We start from the raw sequence: 26,736 nt of genomic DNA on the forward strand, positions 1-26,736 counted from the left end.
TAAGTTTTCATATATTTTGTTTTTGTTTTCACTTGTCTTAGAATCAGGTAGATTCTAATTTCCTTTGTGATTTCTTCTTTGATCCATTGGTTGTTTAATTTCCACATATTTGTGAATTTTCCAATTTTTCTTCTGTTCATGATTCCTCAGTTTCATTCCATTATGGTCAGAGAAGATTCTATATAATTTAAATCTTTTAAAACTTAATGATACTTGTTTTGTGGCCTAACATATGATCTATTCTGGAGAACAGTCCACATGCGTTTGAGGAAAATGTGTACTCTGCTGTGTTTGGATGAAGTGTTCTGTGTACATCTGTTAGGTCTACTTGGTTTATATTGTTTTTCAAGTCTTCTATTTCCTTATTGATCTTCTGTCCAGTTGCTCTGACCATTATTGAAGGTATTGAATTCTCCAACTATTATTGTAGAATTGTCTATTTCTCTCTTGAATTATGTTAATGTTTGCTTCATATATTTTAGGGCCGTTGTTTGGTGTGTATGCATTTATAATTGTTATAACTTCTTGCTGGGTTGACCCTTTTATCAATGTACAATGTACAATATCCTTTTTTGTCTCTAGTAATAGTTTTTGACTTAAAGTCAATTTGTTGATATTAGTATAGCTACCACAACTCTCTTTTGGTTACTATTTGCATGAAATATCTTTTTCCATATTTTTACTTCCAACTTATTCATGCCTTTGACTCTAAAGTGAGTCTCTGTAGATAGCAAGTAGTTGAATTATGCTTTTAAAGTCCATTCTGCCTATTTCTACATTTTAATTGAAGAGTTTGATTCATTTATACTTAAAGTAATTACTGATATGTAAGGACTTATTTCTTGCATTCTGCTGTTAATATTTGTTTTCTAGATGTCTTACATTTTTTCCTTCAATTCCTCCATTACTCTGTTCTTTTATGTATAATTGATATTTTTTAGTTTTGATTTCTTTCTCATTTCCTTTTCTGTATACTTTTTTAGTTAATATATTAGTTGTTTTCCTGGGGATTGCAATTAACCTCTTCAACTTATAACAAGTTATTTTTAATTCACACCACCTTGGCTCCAAAAACATGCAAACATTGTGTTCCCATATAGTTCCATTCTGTTTCCTTTATGTTGTTGTCACAAATTACATCTTTGTACATGTGGTCTCATTAACATAGATTTATAATTATTCCTTTATTCATTTGTCTTTTAAATCATGAGTTACTGTCTAGTGTGCTTTCATTTTATCCTGAAAGATTCCCTTTAGCATTTCAACAGTACAGGTCTACTAGCAATGAAATCCATCTGCCTTTGTTAATCTTGGAATGTCTCAATTTCACCTTCATTTTTGAAGGATGTTTTTGTCAGATGTAGAATTTTTGTTTGATGAGTTCTCTTTTCTTTCAGCACCTTAAATATGTCATTCCACTACCTTCTGGCATCCATAATTTCTTCTGAGAAGTTGGCTGTTAATTTTATTGAACATCACTTGAACATGTTAAGTAGCTTTCTCCTCCTGCATTTGAGATTCTCTTTGTTTTTGTCTTTCAGTGGTTTTGTCTTTCAATGGTTTGATTATAATTTGTCTTGTGGATCTCTTTGTGATTATTCTTCTTGTTGTTCACTGACTTTCTTGGATGCATACATTCATATCTTTTATCAAATTTGGGGCCATTATTTTCTTCAACTGTCATTTCTGCCCCTTTCTATCCTCTCCTTCTTGCACTCCCATTATGCTATTTGGTATGTTTGATGGTATCTCACAAGTCTCTTAAGTTCTGTACATTTTTCTTCACTCTTCTTTTTGCTCCTCAGACTGGATAATTTCAATTGACCTAGCTTCAAATTAACTAGTTCTTTCTTCTGCCTGCTCACATCTGGTGTTGAAATCATCTAGTAAAATTTTCATTTTGGTTATTGCACTTTTTCAGCTACAAAATTTCTATTTGTTTTCTTGTTATAGTATCTATTTTATAATATTATATTTTATATATTCTCATTTTGTTCATATATCTTTTTCCTGATTTCCTTTAGTTCATTGTCCATAATTTCCTTTAGCTGTTTGAGCATATTTATGACAGTTGATTTATAGTCTCTGTTTAGTAAATCCAATACCTACCATTTTTAAGTTCCCTCTTTTCTTGATTTATCATTTGCTTGATAACGTTTGACTAGTTTCCAGAGTTCTGACAAAGTTGATTCTGACAATGTCTGCCCATTGTGTGTGGGAAGGTATGTGTGCATGCACATGCATGTGTGTGTGTTTCTGTGGAGGGATGGACCCTTGAAGCTACTTATTGTGCCATTTTCATTGATGTCACCAACCCTCAGATTTCTGGCTAGCAATTTCACCAAAGTAACCACTATCCCCTTGAAATGACACTCTTTTTTTGAATACCCCCTTTCACCATATCTTTAGTCTCTCCTTCTCCACCAGCTATTTCCCTCTGCTCCAAAATTACTCAAAACTCTATTTCCCTAAATAGTAACTTCCCCTTAGTCTACCTTCTTCTCAAGATCCTTCCATATGTATCTCCTACCTTCTCTATTAAATTTTTTGAGATATCAGCCCCTACCCTCCTTCACACTGAACTTATCTCACTCTAAGCTAAAATAGCTCACTAAATCCCTCTTTACTATACATAGGCTTCAGCCAGTTCCCCAGCTTAGAAACCTCAAAGTTTCTCCTGACTTTTCTTTCTTTTTCAGATTCAGTGTAGTCCTACTTCTCATCTCTCCTTTCTAAAACATTGCTTTCTTTATACCGTCCCACTTCTCAAAAATACTCCATATTTCTTAATACTTTCCACAGTAAATCCCCCACTGTTCAGGTAACCCTTCAAAACTTTCATTCTAATTGCATTCTACTTAGCATTCACTGAGTTCCCTGGGCCAGGTTCTGGGGAAATAAAGAGCTGACTAAGACATTATTCATATTTCCAGAAACTCATCATCCAACAGATGAAACATGTAAACAAATTTACTCCAAATTTCTGGCCTGATATCCTCACCAGAGGATGGGCAAGACCTCAGCACCACCTCCATGCTCTAAGTGGTATCCAGTGATGTATGAGAGTCCCCAAGGGATGCTTCTCATGGGCCACCAAAGCAACCTGCCAGCAGTAGCTTCCATGAGGTATCTTTCCAATTCTTCATCTCCTTTTCTAATTCTAGTCCTCCACTTGGGGGATGGACCCTTAGAGCTACTTGGATGCCCTGCCTATTCCCAAGAACATCAATATCCATGCCAAAGGTGCTGACCCAGGATGCTCCCCAAAAAAGCACCAGTGCTGATTCCAGGCAGAACAGAGAAAATGACCTCCTCGTGCCTTCTTGGCCACACCGCATTGCCCGGTCCCCAAAGCAGCTCTCCTTGTGTCCAAAGTCTCACAGAGGGTCTTTTGAACATTTTTGGAGCATCTGATCTTCACCATACCTGAGCATATTGGCACAAATCTAGTTTTATTTTTGGACCTGCAGGGAACTACTCCTACAACCTCACCCAACCTGCATTCCTTCTCCCTTTGCTCCACCACAAACTCCTTTCTCCTCCCACTGTACCAATGCAAAACCCCACAAATATAAGCAGAGGCAAACAGATATTTTAGCTCATCCTTGAAGGATAAATAGGACCTTACCATGTAGAAAAGGTGGAGAAGGGGATTTTAGGCAGAGGGAACAGCAGTGAAAAGAAAGCAGGACATTCTTGGAAGAATTACAAATAATTAAGCAATGGAGAACTCCATGTTTTTATTCAAAACCCCGGCACAATGTCATGTCCTGTGAAGTGTTCCCTGACAACCCACAACTGTCCCCAGTCCATCATTGTCACAATTTATGCTCCCATAGAACACATACTTCTATCAATTCAACATTTATTGAGCTAGAAATTGTGCTAAATTCTAGGAATACAGAAATAATAAGCAGAATCCCTGCCCTCAAGATTATGAAAAAGAAAGGAAAACAATCTTGTATTATAACAAAGAGAAAGAAGTATGTGCTATTGCATGCACAGGATGTAAGAGTAGTATGAGGGCCACGCAGAGGTGAGCCCCACCTGAGTCAGTGCCCAACCCACTACACCCAAACTAACTACTCATTAATCTGCCAGACACCTCTACCAGATAGATGGTGGACCCAGAGGACTGACAATGTCTTATTCATATTTGTACTCTGTTCCCAGCCCAAAAACTAGTACAGGGTCTAAATGCCATGATTTATAAGGTTTTATTCATTTATATTCATATAAATGAACAAATGGTAAAAATGAATGACTTTTTAAATAAACTAATAATTGCAATCTATAAAACCAAGGGACCTTACAGAAGTGTGCAAGACAAGGGAAGAACAGCTCCTGAGGAGTCCTTGGGCCACTGAGTAAGTCCAGATCCCTTACTAAGAGGAATTGAACCTTAACGTTCTGGACAGAGAACCTCCAAGAGAGGGGACAGAAATGCGTCGATTCGCTTAACAAATAATCACTGGATGTCTACTGTGTGCCAGGCACTGTTCAAGAGTGTCCACAATGGTAAACAAGACAGACAAAAATCCTTGCTTTCATGGAGCTTACATTCTAGTGGAGAGGAGAGAGAATAAACAAAACAAATTATTAAGTATACTAGATGTTAAGTACTACAGAGAAAAATAAATCCAAAGTCAGCTGGATGTGCAAGGGTGGGTGGGGGGTGGTGGTGAGGAAAGAGTGGTCAGTGGTCACATTTCTCCAAAGTCTCTCTGAGAGGGACCATTTACATTAAAGACCTTAAGTGGGCAAAAGAGTGAGCTGCATGGATACCTGGAGGAAGTGCATTCCAGGCAGAGGGAATTGCAAGTGCAAAAGCCCTGGCTTGTTCTAGAAATAGCCAGGTGGGTGGGAGCAAAATGAACAAGGGGGAGAGTTATAGGAACTAGGTCAAAGAGAGAGAAATGGCCAGATCATTTTGGTAGTTATAGGCCATCGTAATGATATTGTTTTGTTTTGCTTTTGTTACTGTTTTAACTTTCTTTGCTGACATACAAAGAGAAAAACTGTACAAATCCTAAATGTCAGATCAAAGAATTATCCTAAAATGAATAAATCTGTGTAGACAAATACAGATCAAGAAACAGAGCATCATCAACACTCCGGAATCCCTCCTTCACAGCTTTCCTGTGCTCTCCCCGGCTCTCCTCAAAGGCAACCATTCTCCTGCCTTCTAACAGCATAGATTTGTTTTACCTGTTTTTAACTTTAAATTAGTGGAATCATACCATTGTAGGCTTTTTTTTGTATCTGGGGTTTTTTTCCTCAAGATTTTGCATGTGACGTTCACCCACGTGATTGCAAGAGGGATAGGGGGTCAAGATGAGGAATGACAGCATGTTTACGTGCTGATGGACAAGACATAGTACAGGGGAGGAATTGATGATGGCAATGTCCACGTGCCTGGAACCCACAGCAATCCAGGAAAGAGAGAGGAAGTAGAAGCTCACCCAGGAGCTGAGTATTAGGATCTCAAGAGACATTTCCTCCTCTACTCAGCTCCTCTCCTGAGAAATAAAAGATCCTGAGAAAGCTGAGGTCATGGTTATGGTTATTTATTCATTGACCCACTCAAACATTTCCACAGACCCCACTCTGTGTCAGACACAGTGCTGAGTGCTGAGATGCAAGCATAATTAAGGCATCATCAAACAAACAAGTAAACAGAGGAGTACAGAAGAGTGTGATAATTGCTAAGAATTTGGGGAAGGATGCTAAGGAAGCACGTTCTTTAAGAATCATTGTGACCATTTCACCTTTTTTGCTCAAACATTGATGGCTCTGAGAGAGGCTCACAAGAATGTGGCCATTATATGTTCCTTAGAAATTATTTTTATTATTTGTATATTTATCAGTTTTATTTCCTCAACTACTGTGCTATAATCTTTTTGAGAGTAGAAAAGATATCTTCTGGTATCATGAAAAGAGCACAAAGTAGTTAGAAGTTCTGGGTTTGACTCTAGACTCTGCTATTCGTTAGCTGAGTAACCCTGGGAAAATCAGTTAACCTTTCTGTTTCTCAGTTTATTTATAAACAGAGATAATAATATCCATCCTGCTTGCCTCTCAGAATTGTCAGCATCAATGGAATCATGGATAAGAAGAACTGTATACACCACAAATCCCTGACATTAGTCCCTGTTATTAGTCTTCCAAATTGCACAAGCCTACTATGTTGGACACACAGTAGGTAATCAGTAAATGTCAGGCTTTAATTATACTTCATCAGCAAAGACTTGCAGTTTTTGGGGTCTGTAGTTCCCTGTGCCCCGCAGCCTAATGCCCTAAGAATTCAGAACCTGGGTCACGGAGTATGGTCATGAGCCTGGAAGGACCAGCCAATATGGGACCATCTGAACCAACTCTGCATTAACCAAGAGTACCAGACATTTTGTTGGGGGTGGAGCCCACCAGAGGTTGTGGTTCCAGGGACAGTTTTAAAGCCTTTTCCTTCTGTGTTTACAGGGCATGTAGTTTCACAAAATAGCTCAACCCCATTGACAGTGAATGGAGTTCTGGGGGAGTCAGTAACTCTTACCTTGAAGTTTCCTGAAGGAAAGAAGGTTCATGCCATCACCTGGCTTTGCAATGGAACATCTATCGCCTTCATAAAGCCAGATGAAACCAAAAGTCCAACCATCCATGTGACCAATCCAAAATGGGCAGAGCGACTGAGCTTCACCCCATCCTACTCCTTGCATCTCAGCAACCTGACAGTGGCAGACACAGGATCTTACAGCGCCCAGATAACCACAGAGACCTCTATGATAGTTTCCAGCTACACTCTGAGGATCTTCGGTGAGTCTAAATGTGGGGTGTAATTATATACGGACTAAAAAACAATAATGTATTTCAATCCTATCTGACTGCACGTGTGCACGGTAGCCTAGTGGTAAAGAGTGTAGCATTTGGAGTCAGAATGCAGTCCAGTGGTGAAGCAACCCTATGACATGGCACAGCCAGTTAGGGACAGAGCTGAGAATAGAACCTATGTCTTGTGACTCCCAGCCCAAAATCACCTTACTGCCCCTCACCCAATAAAATGGTCCTTTTCAACTAGAAATGTAGCAAACGTAATGGAAGTGAACTATTCATGATACAGCTATCATGTGTATTGCATACATCTACCATGTAATTGTCACAAAAGCTCCATGAGACAGGACAATCCTTACCCCTGAGGCGCAGCCTCAGTCACAGTAACTTGTCTACAGTCGCAGAGGTGGTAAGTGCCAGCACCTCCTACAGAACCACCTTGTCATGATACCTCCCTTTACAGAAATGCTAGTCTGACCCAATAAAGCAGTGTGTGTACAGGACAGTAGTCTGCCTAGAAAGTTCTCTGTAAGGATGAGCTGATAAAGAGAAATGTCTTTTCTGTCAAGGTTATTTAATGTCTAACAATATTTTCCCTGAGACAGCTCATGTTGATTACTAGTCAAAACTCTGCCTCCCCAAGGTTAAAGAATGAAAATGTCTACAATGTAAAATTATGGAAACTATGATGAGATAGCTTCCGAATCAATACCAGAAAAAAAAATCTTTCTGGCAGTCAATGATGTTCAGAGATGCCATGAATGGCTTTAGGATAATCCCTTGGCAGCAACGTCATACCAGAGATTCAAGCATTAAATTGGCAATCAGACAACACAACACTAAAGGCCACTGAGATTCTATAATTCTTATCTGCTAGAGAGTCCATAGTGTCTAAAACTCACTCAGAGTCCTCTGGGTTAAGACATGGTACCCCAAAAAATCACTGTTAAACTAAAATGTCTCCACAAATAGATTACATGTTAACCTTTAGCATCCCCTGAGGCTTTGACAGGTTTACCATGTTAGATTAGTCAAAGTCATGTCCTTGAAAGAACAGGACACAGAACAGGTAAATGTGGTGGGAAGGAGAGAATGTCTGGAAAAGTCCTGTACAAGAGATTCCAACAAAATGGGCAAAATCACCCAGGGGCAGTGTATTAACTTCTTGAGGCTGCTGAAACAAAATACCACAAACTAAGTGGTTTAAAACAACAGAAATTTATTCTCTCACAGTTCTGGCCAGAAGTTCCAAAATCCAGGTGTGGGCCGGGGCCTAGGGCACAATCTGTTCTTTGCTGCTTCTAGATTTCGACTGCTGTCAGCATTCCTTGGTGGTCCTTGGCTTGTGGCTGCATCATTCCAGGCTCTGCCTTCATGGTCACATCACGTCCTCCTCTTCTCTGTGTTTTCTCCTCTTCTGTCTGTCTCGAATATCCCTTTGCTTTTCTCTTATAAGAACACTTGTCATTGGATTTAGGGCCCACTCAGATGATCCTGGATGATCTCCTCATCTAACTTGATTCCATCTGCAAAGACTCCTTTTTCCAAATAAAGTAATATTCAGATTCTGGGAATTAGGACATGGACATATCTTTTGTGGGATCATCATGCAACCCACTACAGGTAGGATCACTCTGGGTGACCAGCGAACATCAAGATGGTGCTAGGACACTGAGAGAAGAAAGAAATGTGTAGTGGATATCCTGAGAATAGACCCCATACCAGGCTCCATCACATTAACTAAGACAATGTTCTTCTGACACTATTGAGAAGACCAAACATGATTTCTCCCGCAATAGCCACACTCGTGAGGTTCAATGTCAATTTCTTTTTGGGGCTTTTTGGAGTACCTCTTCTTCAAAGGCACATACACAGATGTGTAAGCTATACCAGCTAGTTTTACAATAGTGAAAGGGAATTTCAAGTTATGAACTATATAGGTTTTTAAGAAAAAAAAAACATTGACCAATCTCTCAGTATATGCCAGGATAGGAATGGTAAAGATTTGATTTTATGGACCAATATCAATTAATTGGGAGTGACTGCCTAGAGTTCAGTGTTAAGAAAGATGTTGAAGCCATGTTAAGTTTATTCGTAGAGTCTTTTGGGATCACAGACAATGTACAAGGCACTGTTCTAGGCACTTGGAATACATCAGTGAGCAAAACAAAGATCCCTGCCCTCATAGAGCCGACATTCTAGATGGGAAGTAAGGCAGGCGATAAACAATACCCATCATAATAAACAAATGATACATAGTATGTAAGGAAGCCATGAGTGCTTCTCTCCCCTCCCACTTCTCCCAAGGGCCACCCTGTCCCATACTGATGTCTCTCATCATTTGGCTGTCCCAGACCTTGCTACCATCAACTGGGCGATAGAAGCAGAGTCATTTACAGAGTACACAGGCCATAACATACAGCAAAAGTGGAATACAAAAACATCGAGGTGAAGGATTTTTCACAGGGGACTGAGCCAAGCCTTTTGTCCTTAATCAGTCTTTTTTTCTCCACACAGAAAAGTTGAGGAGCATACACATTACGAGCCACAGTGAACTATCTGGGAATAGGACCTGCGAGATCCACCTGACCTGCTCTGTGGAGAATCCAAATGACAATGTCTCATTCAGGTGGCAGGCCTCAGGAGGCATACTTCTAAGTGAACCAAACCTCACTATCTCCTGGGACCCTCAAAATTCCAGTGAACAGAGCTACACCTGCATAGCTCAGAACCCCATTGGCAATTTATCCTCCTCTGTCTCTGCCCAGAACCTCTGCAAAGGTAACAGTCTGCTCCAGGTCTCTCCGAGAGCCCTGAGTAGCTGTGGGGTGTAGCACGTCCTCACATCCTGCGTGATTCCCAGTACAGTGGCCCAGTGGGAGGCAGCCACTGCTGGGAGGGGACAGATGCCCTCTGGAGCTCTGTGCCTCTCGTGGCTCCCAAAGATCTCCCTTCTCCCTCCGTCCCTCCCCCCGCTCCTCTCCCAGCCTCTCCTCCAGCCCACTCAGAGCCTATGAGCAAAGGCTTCAGAAAGGCAGGGTTGCTTTCTCCCCCTGACTCCAGTGGGCCCCACCCTGCCCTGCTTGCCATATGGGACTCCCGCTCCCTGAAAGCCTGCCTGCCCAGAGCCCCAGAGCCTCTGGGTGTAGACAAACCCACACAGCCCCCATAGAGTCCAAGAAGAGGCTCCATGAAGGCCTCACTCAATGTGTCTCAAGTACCACTTCTTTTTTCTCTTTTCAGGTGTTAAGAAAAATCCACACCCAGATAGCACATGGATTATGATTGTGGCTCTTGTGATAGGCGTAGTCCTCATTGTGCTGGTTTTACTCTTTGTTTGGAAAAGAAAAACAGGCAGGTTTTCTTTCTTGCAACTTGTCTGTTCTCCAAGGTTCCAGGGATTTAGAGTCTGGGACCTGTGATTCCCAAGGATCTCTTGTGGAGCACAGGTGAAGGGAGGAAGGATGCAAACCCTGGCCCAGCTGGTCCACTGGGATGACCCCTGGGGTGTGACCACACACCTGCTAATATCCTGAGGGAGATATCCTACTGGGAAAGGCAGGATCCAACCTCAGGGCTGCCTGTCCTTCTTCTGGGGTCCCTCCTGCCACGTCCTCTAGAGAGACACCCATGGGGTGGGGGGCAGAAGGCCTCTCTCACTGCAGTCACACATTTCAGTGTTCTGATTTTATCTTTCAGGTTCCCATTATTTGTCTCCACGGCAAGGCCAGGGTCCTGGTGAGCATCCAGATTCTTAACTCCCAGTCATAGAGCAGACAGGAAGAACCAAATGGAAGAGGAAGGGGGATGGCAAAGGGCTGGATACTGAGAAAGGAGAGAGTCGGAATGTCAGTACTCAGGCAGACCACATGGTGCTAGGGGAGCTGACCTGTAACTGTGGGACCCATAGGGTCCCTCACAAGCATGTGAACTGGTCATTCACAGTTTCTCATGATGAGATCAGGGTCACTGCCCACCCTGCTGATGAATAAACTAAATGCCAGTGAAAGGGCTCGTCCACTGCTACCCAGTAAGTACAGGGCACATACAGGACTAGAGCAGCAAAGACACAAAACCAAACTGCCTGGCTGCATCACTACTGTTCATCCAGAGTGTGGGCAATGGACAGACACAGTCGAAAGAGATAGTGTGACATAGAGTCCCAAACACAGGCTCTGGACTCAGATTGGCTTTCAGTCTCATTTCGTGGATGAGTGATGCATGACATCACTTGTGCAGCAAAGAGCGTGAGACTCGAGGCAGAAGACATGCATTTGAGTTCCTGTTTCATCACTTCCTGTGATGCACAAGTCAATTGAACGTTCTGGGCCTCTAGTTCTTCATCTCTAAAATAATCAAATCCAACTTAAGGACCTTCTGAAAAGTTTAATTACATCCCATGTGTGAGATAATTGGCTACATTCTGTTCACCGGTGAGGTATCTCTAGCTCTTCTGTAGGCAATGCTATTTGGTCCCAGGAGTTTCCTGACCCACATGTGAAGCCTCAGGGACACTCTGAAGCTTTAGGGTACTTCAAGAGCACCCCTAACCCCAAGAGATGAGGTCAGAAATAGATCACATGACTGAGAAGGTTCTGGTCAACCCAGACTTCCAAAGACTGAAAAATGAATGAACCCTATGGAAGGGTGATGCTTCGAACAACTGCCTATTTGGGGACAGAAAGTGCTCTCGGGAAGGCAAGGTCCTGGGAGAGTAGTCCCAGAGTTCTTCTGCCACTGACCGTGCTTCCTGTGTTAACAGCAGAGTCCATGAGGAACACAGAGAATGTTTCAGTCTCTCCAGCCAGCAGCACTGTGTATGCTTCAGTCACTCATCCCAACAGGGTGAGTCTTTCAGCTTCATACTCCATCACTGTCAGGTTTACAGTCATTATTCATAAATTTGTCACCACCATCATCTGACTGATCAACTGACGTACCCCACTGAGGGGAGGAGAAGGCAGCCACAGCAGCTGCAAAGTTCTGTGCAAGATCATTCTAGCATCTGCCATCTGGTTTGCCGTTCTTGCCTGAGGGGATGTTTATTGATACCCTGCTTTACACTCTTCTCTAACTGCTTGATGCATCAGTAAGTCTCTTCAGCTTAATGACAAGCTTCCCGGAAGTGCAAATTATGTCTTCCTCTCTCTTCCTCTATATCCTAGCGGGACACTCAGTAAAGACTTGCTGAATGGATCAGAGTTCCATTAAGTTTGAAAGTTTCCTAAGGAGATAACTCTATGGCCGGGGGCTGGCTCCTCACTCAGGATGTAGGAGTGTAGAATGTTAGAGGACCTCAGAAGTAGTTTCTCAAGAGGGGAAGGGGGCAAAAATTTGCAACTTCTCCACAGTAGCAGCCACTAAACCACAAGAAGCCCTCACTCCTCCCCTCCCCTCTAGCAACATAACAGGATGGCCTTGGTTATGCATCAGCAACTCCCCACTACCCCTAAATAAACCACTTGCAGGTGGCACATTTCTGAATAATACTATACATGCTGGGAGGCCAGTTTTCATGTCTTCTGAAAAATAAGCCAAGAAAACTAGGATTTTGCAAATGATGGAAGCAATGATCTGCTACAAATCTTGGATTCCCTAAGCAAATGTCCCCTCACACAGCCTCTCACAGGTATTTGTGAAGTACACTCCTTGAAATTCTTCTTGAATTTGCTGAAACAAATTCAAATTCAAATCAAGGCTGAATCACTCTCCAACAAACCAAGAAACTAATCTCCTGTAAATGTGTTAGCTTTGTCTTTAACAAAAATTATTGTACTTTGGAGAGTTTCTGAGGTCTTGATAATTCTTTAAATATTCCTTAATTAATTTAAAGTGTCAAAAAATTTGAGCAGGTTCTTTGAGGGGCATGGGAACTTCCACTGTTATTACTGTTGTGTGTATTCCAGGCAGAGCCATGCTTGAGACCCGGTGTTCCTATTCTACCAGTTCTCCATGCTTGAAGAGGCCCCAGTGACATGGTGACCAGGCAATTAGAATTATAGTGAAAAATGAAGCAGACAAAATGGCAGCTCTAGTTATAGCTAGTAAAAATCTGAGACAAAAGATATGATAGCCATTTGGTATATAGTTAGTTCTTTAAAATGGAGGAAGGAAAGTAGAGTTGGACGCAGGACAAAAACAATTCCTTCCCTTTATACAAGGCTGCCTTTCTGTCTCTCTCTGGTCCTTGATCACACTGGTATGCTGGAGTATTGCTCTTCTATCTGGGGTTCAAGAAATGCCACCAAACTTTCACAAGTCTGAGAGCCGGTGGTGTGTGGCCTCCTGCTAAATGTGTCCTGTCCTTCCTCCCAAAGAACTTTGACATACTACCTTTCCTAACCTTTTGACACACTACCTTTCCTAACAATATATCTATGTATGAATCTCTTTGTCTCTGTGTGAACCAAATGGGTATGACTCTTTTTACAGGAAAAAGAAATCCCAACACCTGTGAAAAACAATGATTCTGTCACAATTTACTCCACGATTAATCATTCCAAAGAGGTAAGCCCATGATTGCCCTATGTTCTTACATTCTTATCTTTCTCTTCAGAATTATGATTTTGCAAATAAAGCAAAAGTAAAAGGGTCATTTCACAGATGCATAAATAACAGCAGGATACAGAAAGCCTCAGGACATCACCAAAACATATTCAAGAAGTTGTCTTGTATTAGGGTCACCATGCAAAACTGAGTTTTCAACCTACTTGTTCTTTAATTTAATCCTGCCTTATCTTATCAATGTTCCTACTCGCTGCCTATTGGTGGTTTTCAATCCTCTTTCTGTAGTTCATGGTGGGTGGGTTGAGGTTCTGGTCCCTATTTAACTACTTAATCTTCCTCTTTTATCCATAGAATAAACCCACTTTTCCCAGGGCAACTGCCCTTGACAATGTCATATAAGTTGCTGAAAGGTCTCAAAGGAATTCGGGAATGACACATCTACTGATCCCATGGAGAGGATAAAGAGCAGAAAGCTTGAGTTTGTGCCTGGCAACAGAATCTGAAAATCTAGGATTATCACTTCCAGTCCTTCAGACTTGAACCTGCTTACCTGGGTCATATACCTAAGGATAACATCATTTCCAGCATGTGATCTAAATATTTTCCAGTCCACGCAAGACCAAAACATGCTTCAGATAACACAACTGAGTGTTGACTTTCTCTTTGGTAACTGAGCAAATGGAATTATGGTTGACAGAGAGATTATGGATTTTGGATTTTTGGATTTGGTGTGCTCAACTTGTACAACATTTACTAGACATACCACCTAGGACATATTACCTAACCTCTTGGAGCTTTTGTCTCCTAGACTGAAAAAGGAGGAGGATGGTAATACAGTAGCTGCATTGTTCAAGCCAAGAATCTAACTCATCCTTGACTCCAGCTTCTCTATCACCAGGCCCTTTGGACTCTACCTCAAAAATATATCCTGGACCTATCTATCCAATTCTCTCTAACCCCTTGACCACCATCCTGTATCCAACCATCACCACCTATAACCTGGAACCTACAACAACCTTGGAACAGCTCTCCCCACTTTTGCTCTTGTCCCCTTTCAATCCATTCTCCACAAGATAGCCAGAGTAATGTTTTTAATATAAAACAAGTCTTTCACTTGCCTGCTAAAGCCCTGCAGACTTCCCATTGCACTCAGAATGAAATCCAGTCTACATGACCCTGGATAGTCTGACAATCTCCAGCCTCAGCTAGCATCACTTTCCCCACACCCTCTCTATTTAGCCTCCTTGATTGTCTTTTAGCTCCTCTATTAGAGGAAAATGTTCTCTATATTAAAATCATTTACATCTGCCTGAAGGCCCGTCCTCTGTCTGCTGGGTTCTTCCTCATTCTTTATTCATAGCTTAAATATGTCACCTCTTAAAAGAGACTTTCCCAGACTTCTCTATCTAAAATGGATCCCCTTATTATTCTGTCACATCTTCCATGTCATTTATCATGTCATTAAATATTTATTTTTATTTTTTAATGTCTATTTCTCCCACTATACCATAAGCTATTTAGAAATGATGACTGTTTTGTTTATCATTGTAACCCGAGCACTTAGCATAATATCTAGCATGTTGTAAGTGTTTAATAAATATTTTTTAATAAATAAATAAATGTGTAATGGGTTTTGTGAAAATGAATAAGACATACACCTGAAGCTCTTAGCAGTTTCTAGCACATAAAAGAGCTCAATAAATGTCAGTCATCATTGTTGGTATTATTACTAATGTAATTAGTATAAGTTAATAATTTATTATTATTAAATTACATTCTCTTGAACTCACAGAATCTTCTCACAAACCTTCAGCACAACAAGGCATGTGACAAAGACTAGCTCCCAAGACTTCATGATTCAAAGGGAAGGGGTGGGGGAGTTGGAGCAGGAAGAGAGGAGTGGAGTGGGAAAGAACTAAAATAATGACTACAAACAATACAAAAGGAAAATGAAATTCACCAAAGTTAAATTAATCTCAAATGCTGGCTATTAATTATATTATCAGTCAGTGGAATGGGACAAGGCAGAGAAAGCTTAATTAGGAAGAAGGAAGTGCTTCCAAGGAATAGAGTCATGGAGGCTTCAAAGAAAAGGGAAAGAAGAGGGTTACTGTCATGTCCATGTAATATGGCCTAAAGCTCAGGGGAAATCTTGCCAGGCAGGTAAAAGAGTACCTTTCTTATCAAGGGGATCAAGAATAAAAAGCTGTGCTCACTTCAGCAGCACATATACTGAAAATTAGAACAATACAGAGAAGATTAGCATGGCCCCTGTGTAAGGATGACATGCAAATTTGTGAAGCATTCCATAACAAAATAAATAAATAAAAAGCTTACTTTTTTGAAACCTTGAAAGATGTCCAGGTCCTTCAGAGGGAGAGAAGAAATAATCAGTGAAGTCAGGGCAGGTAGAGAAATACTTTCAACATCTACAGCATCCAAAATCAGCAAGAAAATTAGGGGATATGTCATGGAAGGGACTGCTGATCCATCTAGGGCAAGACATCTACCAGAATCTACTGAGTCTGGATTGCACTGGGGAGGATCACAGCTGAAACAAAAACCAGAAACATGTCTATGGATATCTACGAGGTGAATAAGAAAAGAGCTTACAAGCAAGACTAAACTTATATTTCACTCTATACCAGCTGATAAAATATAGACTTCCTGATTCTTACATTTCCTTCAATCTTTTAAACTTTCTCCATATTTATTTTCAATGCCACACTCTCTTCTCTTGGCTTCTGTGACTTGACATTCCAGTTTTCCTCCTTTTCTTCCTGTCTTCCTAGCTGCTTCTCAGTCTCCTTGTGAACCTCTTCCTCCCCTGCAAGGACCAGTGAAGGCTGGAGCTAAGGCTCAGACGTGGGTCCCTTTCACTTCTCTATCTATGTGTTCTCCTTATCTGATGTCAACCATTTCTATTCCTATAAGATAACTGCTCCCAAACTTATACCTTTAGCCCTGGGCTCCTGGCTTACATCACTAACTGCCTACTTGTATATCTCATCAAAGTTGTATAAAAAAATCAAAACTCTTAATTTTTTCCCTTTAAGCCTTTTCTTCTACTACTCTTTTTCACATCAGTAAATGGCACCATTGTTATGGGACATTCTTGATCAGATCTCCTTTACAGGCCTGAAGACCACCCAGTACTCACCATATAATTAATCATTTTCTTTTCTTGTGAGAAACAAATGGGTTTCACCAATGATAACTAATCCATTGTTCTGAAGGTAAATATTAATACATTAAGACCTGAATGCATCATTCCCAAAGATATATTATGTATTTTGTAAGCAGGGAAGAAAACATGCAATGCTTACAAAATTCCTACCAAAAAAATTTTTTTTGTCCACAAAGTAAATTTGTTCTTTATAATTTTTATTGGAGGATGGAGGAAACTGTAGACCCATTAAACTGCTTTGATTGAGGTAAGAAGGCTGTAATTAGCTGCCCTAGGAAGGTAATAAAAGGGAATAAAGATCCTCTCCCCTTTCAGCAGCCCCAGTCATACCCACTGGGCAGTCACAATCCTTTGTCATGCCTACAAGACCCTTACTCACATCTCTACTCCTTCTTTTACAGCATCCCAGCCACACTATTCTTCATCCAGCAACTAGCGTAATCCAAAAGGGCCTTCCTGCTTCTGCGCCTTTGCACTTTCAGTTCCTTCTGGAACATCTTCTACACACACGCACACATGCGCATAAGCTAACTAATCCTTATTCATCCTTCAGGACCCAGCTTCTACATCACTTCTCTGGAGGAGACTTCCCTAACATACTCACCCTCACCCCCAGCTAGGTCCGTTCTTCCTGTTATATGGTCTCATAGCTCCCTGTATTTTTCTAATCATTTATAAAAATTGTAATTTTGTAAGTATTTATGTAATTGTATATACATATAAATGTATATATCTTCACTGGACCCTGAGTCCTAAGAGAATAGGGACAGTGTCCCCAGAATCTCACCTGGTACCCTAATCTATCAAAGCAGACACTCACTAAATACTTGTCGAATACATGAACAAACAATAGATAGGAAGTAATTTTAGTGGAAAGGGGTGGAGGAGAGAAGTTTTAAAGACTAGAGAAAGAACCAGTGTACACAATGAATGAACTAAGATTATTAGAGTGCAACCAACATTGGGGAATGTTGAGAACCTAGTAGGGGTTCCTTCTACATAGAAGGGACAGGTCTTCAAAGGAATCACACCAGGATGACAAACCCCAAACTTCCTCATCACGATAATCTGATCTGCCTCTGAAATCTCAAATTTGAAAATACCTCTCCCCCTCTTTCTTCCATTCCCCCTATACCCACTGGTGTTTCTTCCCCTGACCCCTATCTGACTACCTTTAATTCCTTGTTTACAAATGAATAAAGCCATTATTAATACTCTATGCTCCCTCTTCCTTAGCTTTCGGCTCTGCTGGGCCAATATCCAATCCAAAGTATTCCCTACCCCCATCCTGATTTCACTAAACTGTAAAGCCCGTAAGAGGAAATCACAAACCATGCAGCACACCACAAGTCCACCCAATTGCTCTTTGGACCTTTGTCCCATTCAATGATACTTACACACCCCAGCTATTCCACACTTTCTCCACACTTTACATATTCTCGATCCTACCACCCTATCACCTATCCAATGGTTCCTAACTCCTTGGCTGTTCATTTGAATCACCTGGAGATTTTTAAACTACTAAAGTCAGGGCCAACCTCCAGAGATACTGATTTAATTGGTCCAGGCTGGGACTCAGGCAACACTATTTTTAGCTACCCAGGTAATTCTAATGTACCACTCCCTCCCACACGCCCTCAATTCCTTTGTCCCTCAACTTTGTGTTGTACCTGACAGGCCAAAAAATAATATTAAATAATAATAATAAAAGTCAATATTTTTTAAATCCAACTCTTTGACTCATTCATGCCTGAATTTGCACAACTAAAGGTAGCTGGAGAAAAGCACACAACCTCGCTGATTATTCTCTCTTAAATTTATTATCCCTAACCTCAATGCTGCCAGGCAATTATACTTTATTGCCCTCGTTCATTCTGTCACTCTCCTAGACAACTAGAAGATGAAAGCAGGGAAATAATGGGGAGCGTGAACCTTCAAATACTTCCACGACCATCTTCACTCTTAGCTTCCTCATTGATAAAATAGAAGCCATCTGAAGAGTATTTCTACACACTTGCACCGTAACATCTATTTCCTACTATATCTTCTCTTCTGCTACTATGGACAAATTAACTGTGCTTCTAGCAAGGGACACTTATGCACTTACTTATGCACTACTTATGCACTAGAACCCATCTCTTCTCACTTGCCCAAGGACATCACTCCAGCAATTCTCCCCTTTCTCTCCCTGCTTTAACAAATTCCCTCTCTACTGGATCTTTCTCATCAAATTACAAACATGTTTTTATTTCTCTCATCCAATTAAAAACAAAACAAAACAAATGACCCTTGAATCCACTTCTCTCTCTAGCTACTGCACTATTTCTCTCCTTCCTTTACAGCAAAATTCCTATTGCTCTCCTCCCACTGTCTTGGCCCATTAAAACACTCATTCCTCAATTTGCTTGACCTATCAGCAACATTCAATATGGTCAATCCTTCCCTCCTTGAAAGATTTTCTTCAGTTATCTTCCAGGACACCACATTTTTCTGATTTTCTTCTGACCTACCGGCCATTCCTTAGTCTCCTTTGCTGGTTCATTCTCCTGTTCTCTGCCTTTTAACATCCGGTTGTTCCAGGGCTCAGTTCTTAAAATGTTTCTCTTTTCTATTTATTCCCATTCAAAGGATTAACGCATCTAGGCTCATCATTTTAAATACCATCTACAGGATCATGACTTCCAAATTTATATCTCCAGTCCCACTTCACCAATAAACTCCATTCTTTATTCAACTACTTCAAGGCTTCTACACCTGAATGTCTAATAGGTATCTCATATTTAATTGGTCCAAACATTACCTCCTAATCCTCCTCATCAACCTGTTTTTCCCACAGTATTTCCAAGCTCAGTAAATTGCATCTCCATCATTCCAGTTACTCAGGCCAAAACTCTCTGAGTCCTCTTTTTGCTCAGACCTCATGTCAATCCATCATCACAGGCTATTGGTTCTCCAATAGCATGTAGATCATAATCAGCTACTTCACTGCTGCTACCCTGGTCCAGATCATCATCATCTCTCATCCAAATTACTGCAATAGTCTCCTGATCTGGTTGCCCTGATTCCTATTTTGCTCTTTTCAATCTATTTTCAACAGAGTGGTCTTTTATTATGAAACTTCAGTCAGAACATATCGCTTCTTTGCTCAACCCTCCTGTGGCTTTTCATCTCACTCCCAGTAGAAGTTAGGGTCATTAAAATAGCATATAATGTGCATGATTTGACCTTCACCCTCACCATTGCTTCTCCAACCTCATTTCTTACTAATTTTGTCTGCACACTCTCAGCTCCAGCCACACTGGCTTCCTTGCTGTTCTTTGAATGTGATGAACACACTCCTACCTCAGGGCCTTTACACTCGATATTTCCACTCCCTGGAAGGTGATTCTTCCACATATTCATGTGATTCATTCCCTCACCTCTTTGAGGTTGGAACAGATAAAACATAGTTAGAGCTAGAAATATATAGACTTGGGAACCATTTTATTTGGATGGCAGCTAAAGCCATGGTATTGGTAAGATCACCCAGGGAGTGTTTAGTGAAAAGAGAAGATGATCACACGCAGAGCCCTGCATAACACCACTGAGGAAGAGAATCCCAGGAGAAGGGAAAAAAGGAATTGATGGAGAGTTAGAGGAACCAAAAAATCCTCTAATTCTCAAAATTAAAGGGAGAGAAGAGTTCCAAGAAATAGAAAACTTGTAAGTAAATTCTGCAGAAAACTTAAGTAATATATGAATTTGGTGAGTAGGAAGTCATCAGGGACTTTCCGCTCACATGGTAGGGTTGAATCTGGTACACAAAGAGTTGAGAAATGACTGGAAGAAATGGAAGTAGAGAATGAAATTGAAGATTACTCTTTTGAGAAGCTTAGTTCAATAGAGAAAGAGAAAAATTAGCTGATAAATAGGGGGCAAATGTAGGTACATGAGAAGTTTTTGGGATGTCTGCCTTTTTGTCTTTTAGGGTAAAAGAAAATTTGAGTGTGTTTATAGACTGAAAGATAGGGGGTAACAGGTAACAGATTCATGAGAGGAAGGGAATAATTCATGTAGCAAAGTTATGCAAAGAGGATTCAATACGTATTCAATACGTATTCAACAAATGTTTATGGAGCGCCTATTACCACATGGTGCCAAGTGTTGGGATACAATAATGTGTAAAATGAACATCAGGCAACTTGCAGCACAATGGATATGGGTGAGGTTAAGACCACAACTGCAGGTTCTGGTCTAAAAACTAAAAGGAAACAAGGAAAGGAGAAAAGATTGGTTATAGGAAATCGAGGAACTTTGTATGTGATAGCCTCAATTTTCTTAGCAAAGTAAGGGACTACAAACTGTTGAGAGTGAGGGGAATATGAGAAGGGAGCTTAAGGAGAGTACTACAGGTTGAAGATTTGCAATGATAATTAAAGGGAATAGGAGAGGAAGCTAAAAAAACCAAAATAAAAAGAACTAACAAACGGCTCTGAGTGTTATATATTAAATGCCATTCATTTGTAGAAGCTCTATTGTCTATTTGTGGTTTTTATCCAATAACACTCAGCATTCAAATACAGAATGATTTGTAGAGCTAGCAGTTAGCTACTTGTTTGTAGGGCAGGTGAAAAGGTAAAATATAGTGCTAGAATCCAGAGAAAATTCCAAGTTGTTTACTTGGCTTTGTTCTCTTCCAATTCTTCTTCGCCCAACTCTAATACAGAGACAAGGCTAAATGCTTAATTTCCCAGCCCCGCTCCAGCTAGGGGAAGCCATGTGACACACTTCTGGCTAATGAGACATAAACAGAAGTCTGCAAATTCTGCCTCTTCCACTTCCCCCTTCCTTCTGCCTAGAGTACAGTCATGAGACCTAGAGCAGTGTAGCCACATAGTAAAGATGATACAGCAGACATGTAGAAAGAACCTGGTCCCTGATGGTATCACTGAGCTGCCACATCAGGTCTGGACTGCCCTACTCCACCCTTTATCATGTGGGGCAAATAAATCCTCATTTATGTAAGACACATTTTTTTGTGTGTGTTTTCTGGTGACTTGCAACCAAATGCATTCATAACTAAAACAGAGGTCCAGGCTAGGTAAGGGTGTTAGTCACAAAACCAAAAATATTATAAAGTAGTGCAAGAAAAAAAAGGTGGGAAAGGGTTTTTTGGCCTATATTGCTGGAAAGTCTAAGTGATAGACCTTGCCTCAGGTAAAACAGAATCCATGGTTCCAATAATATCATAAGAATGTTATCTCTCTTTAGTCTCTCAGCTCTGCTTGCTTTTGCTTGACTTCATTCTCTCCAAATACAACAGGACGACCACCAGCAGTTCTATTCTTACACATTCCTTAGAGCTCATGACCCCATAAGCAGACTCTGGCCCTTTTTCTCACAGTGTACATATCAATTCCCAAAAGAGGTTTCTTGGCCAATCTGGGTCAGGAGCCCACACCTGTGGAGGCAGTGGTTAGGCTACATAATCAACAGCCCCACCAACACAATGTGGAGTGGGTGTTTCACACATAGGAAAGCAATAGGTTGACTATGGTTAAAAAACAAAATGTGGCCAGAAAGGAGACAAATAAATCAGGAATAAATGAGTGGGTCATTGATGAGGCTTATAATTCATGTGAAGAAATGACATAACAGATAGAAGGATATAAAGTTGTGGTCAAAGGTAGGGCATAGAAATTTAATATTTCAGAAGAATGGAGCTATTCTAGATGATAATTGGCAAGGTCTAGTTTATGGATGGTTAAGAAAAAGAAAGATGGGTCAAGAAGATTAAAGTACTTGATCAAAATTGTCAAGGCTAGATTTATACCTTTAAGGCTTAAGCTAGTAAAACAATTATGGTACGTGTATCGGTTATCTATTGCTATGTAACAAATTACCCCAAAATTAAGCAGGTTGAAAAAAGAGACATTTATTACCTTATGCGATTTCCAAGCTCCAGGAATTCAAGAATGGCTTAGCTGGGTGGTTCTGGTTCAGGGTTCCTCATGAGGTTGCAGTCAAGATGCTGGCCAAGACTGTAACCATCTGAAGGCTGGACGATCTGCTTCCAAACTCACTCACATGGTTGGTTGTTAGCAGGCCTCAGATCTTCGTTGGTTAATGACCACAGACATCAGTTCCCAGTCACACAGGCCTCTGAATGTCCTCATGACATTGCAGCTGGCTTTCCACAGAGTGAATGATCAGAGAGAGAGAGAGAATAATCAAAGCCCTGATGCTTTTAAACTAAATCTTGGAAGTGACATACCTTCCCTTCTGCCATATTTTATTGGTCATATAGAACTTCGGTATCGTGTAGTTGGGGATTACACAAGGGCGTGAATACCAGGAAACAAGGACCAGTAGAGATCCTCTTGAAGGCTAGCTACTTAGTACTTCAACCACGTATAACTGAAAATGAAAACAATGCTAAAGTTAACACAGGGTCTTGAACCTCAATGCTCACTTAAGAGCAAGAAATGAGGCCTTGAGATTTTTCAAGGTGGAGAGATGAAACAGAAAACTCCACCTAAAATTAAGACCATTCACTGGCTCCACTATCTGATGGATTAGGGGAAAAATCCATCCACCTCAATTGGAAGTTGACTAAGAAGCTTGTCTGTCTGCCTGGGCTCTGAGTGGAAAAAAGAAATGCCTCCTCTGATAACCTGAGAATTCAAAACCATGGGTCTCCATCTCCTATTAGGTTTAGGGTTCAAATTATGCTACCCATGTAGCCTTCGAGTCCTCAGATCAAGAAACTAACATCAAAGTTGGTCTCAATTTGTGATATCCCTCTAAAGCTCACTCACACATGCTCAAAAGAGATAGTCCCAAAAACTAGACCACTAGAAATTCTCACAGGAAAAGAAAAACAAAAACCTGTAAAACATAAGTGCACATAAAAAGGAATTCAAAGCACACAAATAAACAACTCAGGGATGGATGATGGAAAGGGAAGATGGCTGACCAGAGACACCAGGTGCCAGCATGTCTCAGTAGGAAGGAAACATTTTGGATGAAAGGAAAAAAAAAAAAAAAACCAGATAAACATAGATTGGGTGCAATTCTGAGGGAAGGGTACAGAACCTGGGGGAAACTCCACAGGAGAAAGTCATGGAGCAGAACAGGAGGAGCAAGATATCAGCAGAGATCAACCTCTGAGAAGCTTGAAAACCATTGAAAAGGGTAGGCAGAGCGGTTTGTTTCTCCCTTCCTGACATCTCTGACAGTCAGCGAGCTTCCAAGCTGCTGGAGAGACTTTATGTCCCCATGAGCCCAAAAGCTGCTGCTGCCAAAAACTGTGAGCTTCTTGTGGACAAAGTACCAGGCTCCCAGCCCACCTGGGGTGCTTCCCATGACCATAGATCTGAACCAAAATGACAGGTGCTATATGGCTTTTCTACCCATAGTGCACATTTGTCCTTCCCGCGGGGCTCAGTCTCTCAGTTTCTGTCTTGTTCATTCCCACGCAAACATTTCCCAACTCCGGCCCAGACTACAGGAGTCACAGGGGTCCCGTGGGTCCCAGGGAATTTGCATGACCCCGGAGCCTAGATATTCCAGGTGGGCTGCCTTGCAGAGAGGGGGACAGAGACAACCAGAGTGCCAGCTTTCCTCCATCAGACTCTTTTCCTCCCCCTCCCCTCCCCCACCTGCATTGCCAAGGAGACAATTTAGCCACCACAATAAGGCTTTTACAGAGAGTGGGTCTCAAACCACTTCCTCTTAAAGTCCTGCAGTGGACTAAGGGCTGCTCGGACTGTGAGCTCCCTACTCACCAGCCCTCCCTGGCGCTGCATGTTCAGTAATTCCATCAGAGCAGGGCACACCCTAGAGCGGAGGGATATCAAACCTGCTTGAGCACCCCATAGGCAATGTGGGACCAGCACACTTCTTCCTGGCATGGTCAGGGATTGATCTTTGGGGACCTAAGGGCAGGCCCACAAGCCAGAAACCATTCCCTCAGGACTCAATTGTATTGCTCAAGAGCATGGAAGGGGGATTTGTAAACTAATCTCAGGAGGTGAAGGAGCCCTTATGGGCTGAACTAAGAGGAGAACACAGTGTGGGTCCCAGCTGCGGTGTACTCATGGAGCACCCCTCCCCTCATAGGAAGGCTGTGCTCTCAGCCCAGGCCAGGATCCTGGGCAGGAAATTTCCCCAGCCTTCAGCACAATCATGGAGGAGCTTAGCTAGTTCGAGTTACTGCCTGCCAGTAGAAGTTGGAGGGAAACTGCAGAGCAGAGGAGTGGAGAGAAGAGCAAAACCCACTCCTGACAGCCAGATTGTGAATCTCAGATGGCCCCATCTCCATAAGCAGGCTTTCTGGTTGGGTGAGGCCAATTCACCTGGTGGCTTTCCCCAGAAGCTGGGAGTGGACTTTTGACTCCTGCTGTCCAGCCTCACTCCTCCACCCACCTCTGCTGGTGGGACACACCTGGAAGTTCCAGGGCCCCACCCACCACCTGGGGCATTTGAGTGCTTCTCCTCAGGAACTAGAGCCAGTCACAGGTCCCAAAATCAACACTGCAGCTTGTGCCTTCTGGAAAGCATGACCTACTGACAGGGAGGTCAATCTGCACAGCCCTTTACAGCATCTATTGACTCAATCATACAGAGTGTGGTTGATTCTCACCCACAAGCAGCACCTAGTTTTGGAGATTAAACTGGGCATGGCAATACAATTCACACTGTTAAGTAGATCATAGGGCTGGGGAGAGAGAAAGGACTTCAAAGTCCTCCATCCTCCTCCATCAAAGAGAGGTAGGGAATCTGACCACTCAAATAGCTTACCACAGCTACAGCCTGCAAACAACTAGCAACTGAGAAAATCACTACATTAAGGATATTTATAACTAAGGCATTCATCCAGAAACTAGAGCGCCATCAAAGCACCCACAAGGAAAGCCAAAGGTTCTTTCCCAACATATGCTACAAACACACCTGTAAAAGTGAGGGAAGAGGAAAAAGCCCCATCTAAACAAAATAAAATCCAAAAATAAGAAGAAACAGCTGCTCCAGATGAGAAGGAATCAGTGAAAGAACTCTGGAAGTACAAAAGTCAGAGAGAAAGGATACCCCCAAAAGGGAACACCAGCTCTCTAGCAACATATAACAACCAAAATGAAAATATTAAAATGAATTCCAAATATGAATTTAAAGGAAGCTCAATGAAATCCAAGGGAAAATGGAAAACCAACTCAAAGAAACCAGAAAAATAATTCAGGAAATGAATGAAAAATTCACTAAAGAGATTGACATATTAAAAAAAAAATGGAACTTCTGGAAATTAAGAATTCATTTAAGGAAATACAAGACACAGTGCAAAGCTTTAAGAATAGACTAGACCAGGCAGAAGAAAGAATCCCAGAGCTTGAAGACAATTCTTTTGAATTACTTCAGTCAGTCAAGAATAAAGAAGAGTGAATTAAGAGGAATGAACAAAGCCTCCAAGAAATATGGGATTATGTAAAATGGCCAAATGTTAGAATCATAATTATCCCTAAGGTGGAGAAGAAAACACACAAGGATTGGAAAGCCTATTTGAGGGAATAATTGAAGAAGACTTCCTTGGTCTTGCTAGAGATTTAGGCATCCAGGTACAAGAAGCTAAACAAACATCTGGGAGAGTCATTGCAAAGAGGCTATCTCCAGGATACATAGTCATCAAAGTGACCAAAGTCAACATAAAGGAGGAACTCCTGCAAGCCATAAGGTGAAAACATCAAGTAACTTACAAAGGAAAACCCATCAGGCTAACTGCAGACTTCTCAACTGAGACCTTACAAGCCAGAAGGGATTAGGGCCCCATCTTCAGTCTTCTTAAACAGAACAAGTGCCAGCCTAGAATTTTGTATCCTGCAGAACTAAGTTTCATACATAAAGGAGAAATAAACATGCTTCCAGACAAGCAAACACTGAGAGAGACTGTCAAAATCAGACGTGCCCTGCAGGAAATACTCAGATCTGCATTATACATGGATCAGCACAAGAGTCACCCATCAGTGTAAAACCATCCAAAAGTTAAAGCTCAGTTAAAGTTCATATAAAACAATAGTACAAGAAGTAAAAAAAAAGCAATAATGTACTACCCAACAGGATGAACAGAACAGCATCCCACGTGTCAATTCTATCAATCAATATAAATGGTTTGAATTCCACACTCAAGAGACACAGGCTGGCTAAATGGATGAAAAATACAAGCCAACACATCTAACCCACAAATATTC

The 26,736-nt window shown here is 41.3% G+C and overlaps 1 protein-coding gene across 1 annotated transcript in view; it reads left to right on the forward strand.

The window, feature by feature from the left end:
- SLAMF6 (SLAM family member 6) overlaps positions 1 to 14,062 on the forward strand; it is a 25,878-nt gene extending 11,816 nt beyond the window's left edge. Inside the window, exons 2-8 of the mRNA XM_012639519.1 lie at positions 6,478 to 6,810; positions 9,343 to 9,606; positions 10,069 to 10,179; positions 10,525 to 10,563; positions 11,588 to 11,670; positions 13,258 to 13,332; positions 13,684 to 14,062. Of these exons, the coding sequence (XP_012494973.1) occupies positions 6,478 to 6,810; positions 9,343 to 9,606; positions 10,069 to 10,179; positions 10,525 to 10,563; positions 11,588 to 11,670; positions 13,258 to 13,332; positions 13,684 to 13,731 (953 nt within the window). The 3' untranslated portion in view covers positions 13,732 to 14,062. The remainder of the gene's footprint in view (positions 1 to 6,477; positions 6,811 to 9,342; positions 9,607 to 10,068; positions 10,180 to 10,524; positions 10,564 to 11,587; positions 11,671 to 13,257; positions 13,333 to 13,683) is intronic.
- Positions 14,063 to 26,736: the final 12,674 nt, after the last annotated feature.

Source organism: Propithecus coquereli, unplaced genomic scaffold (genome assembly GCF_000956105.1).
Source record: "Propithecus coquereli isolate 6110/MARCELLA unplaced genomic scaffold, Pcoq_1.0 Scaffold140, whole genome shotgun sequence".
In the NCBI taxonomy this organism is placed as follows: Eukaryota; Metazoa; Chordata; class Mammalia; order Primates; family Indriidae; genus Propithecus; species Propithecus coquereli.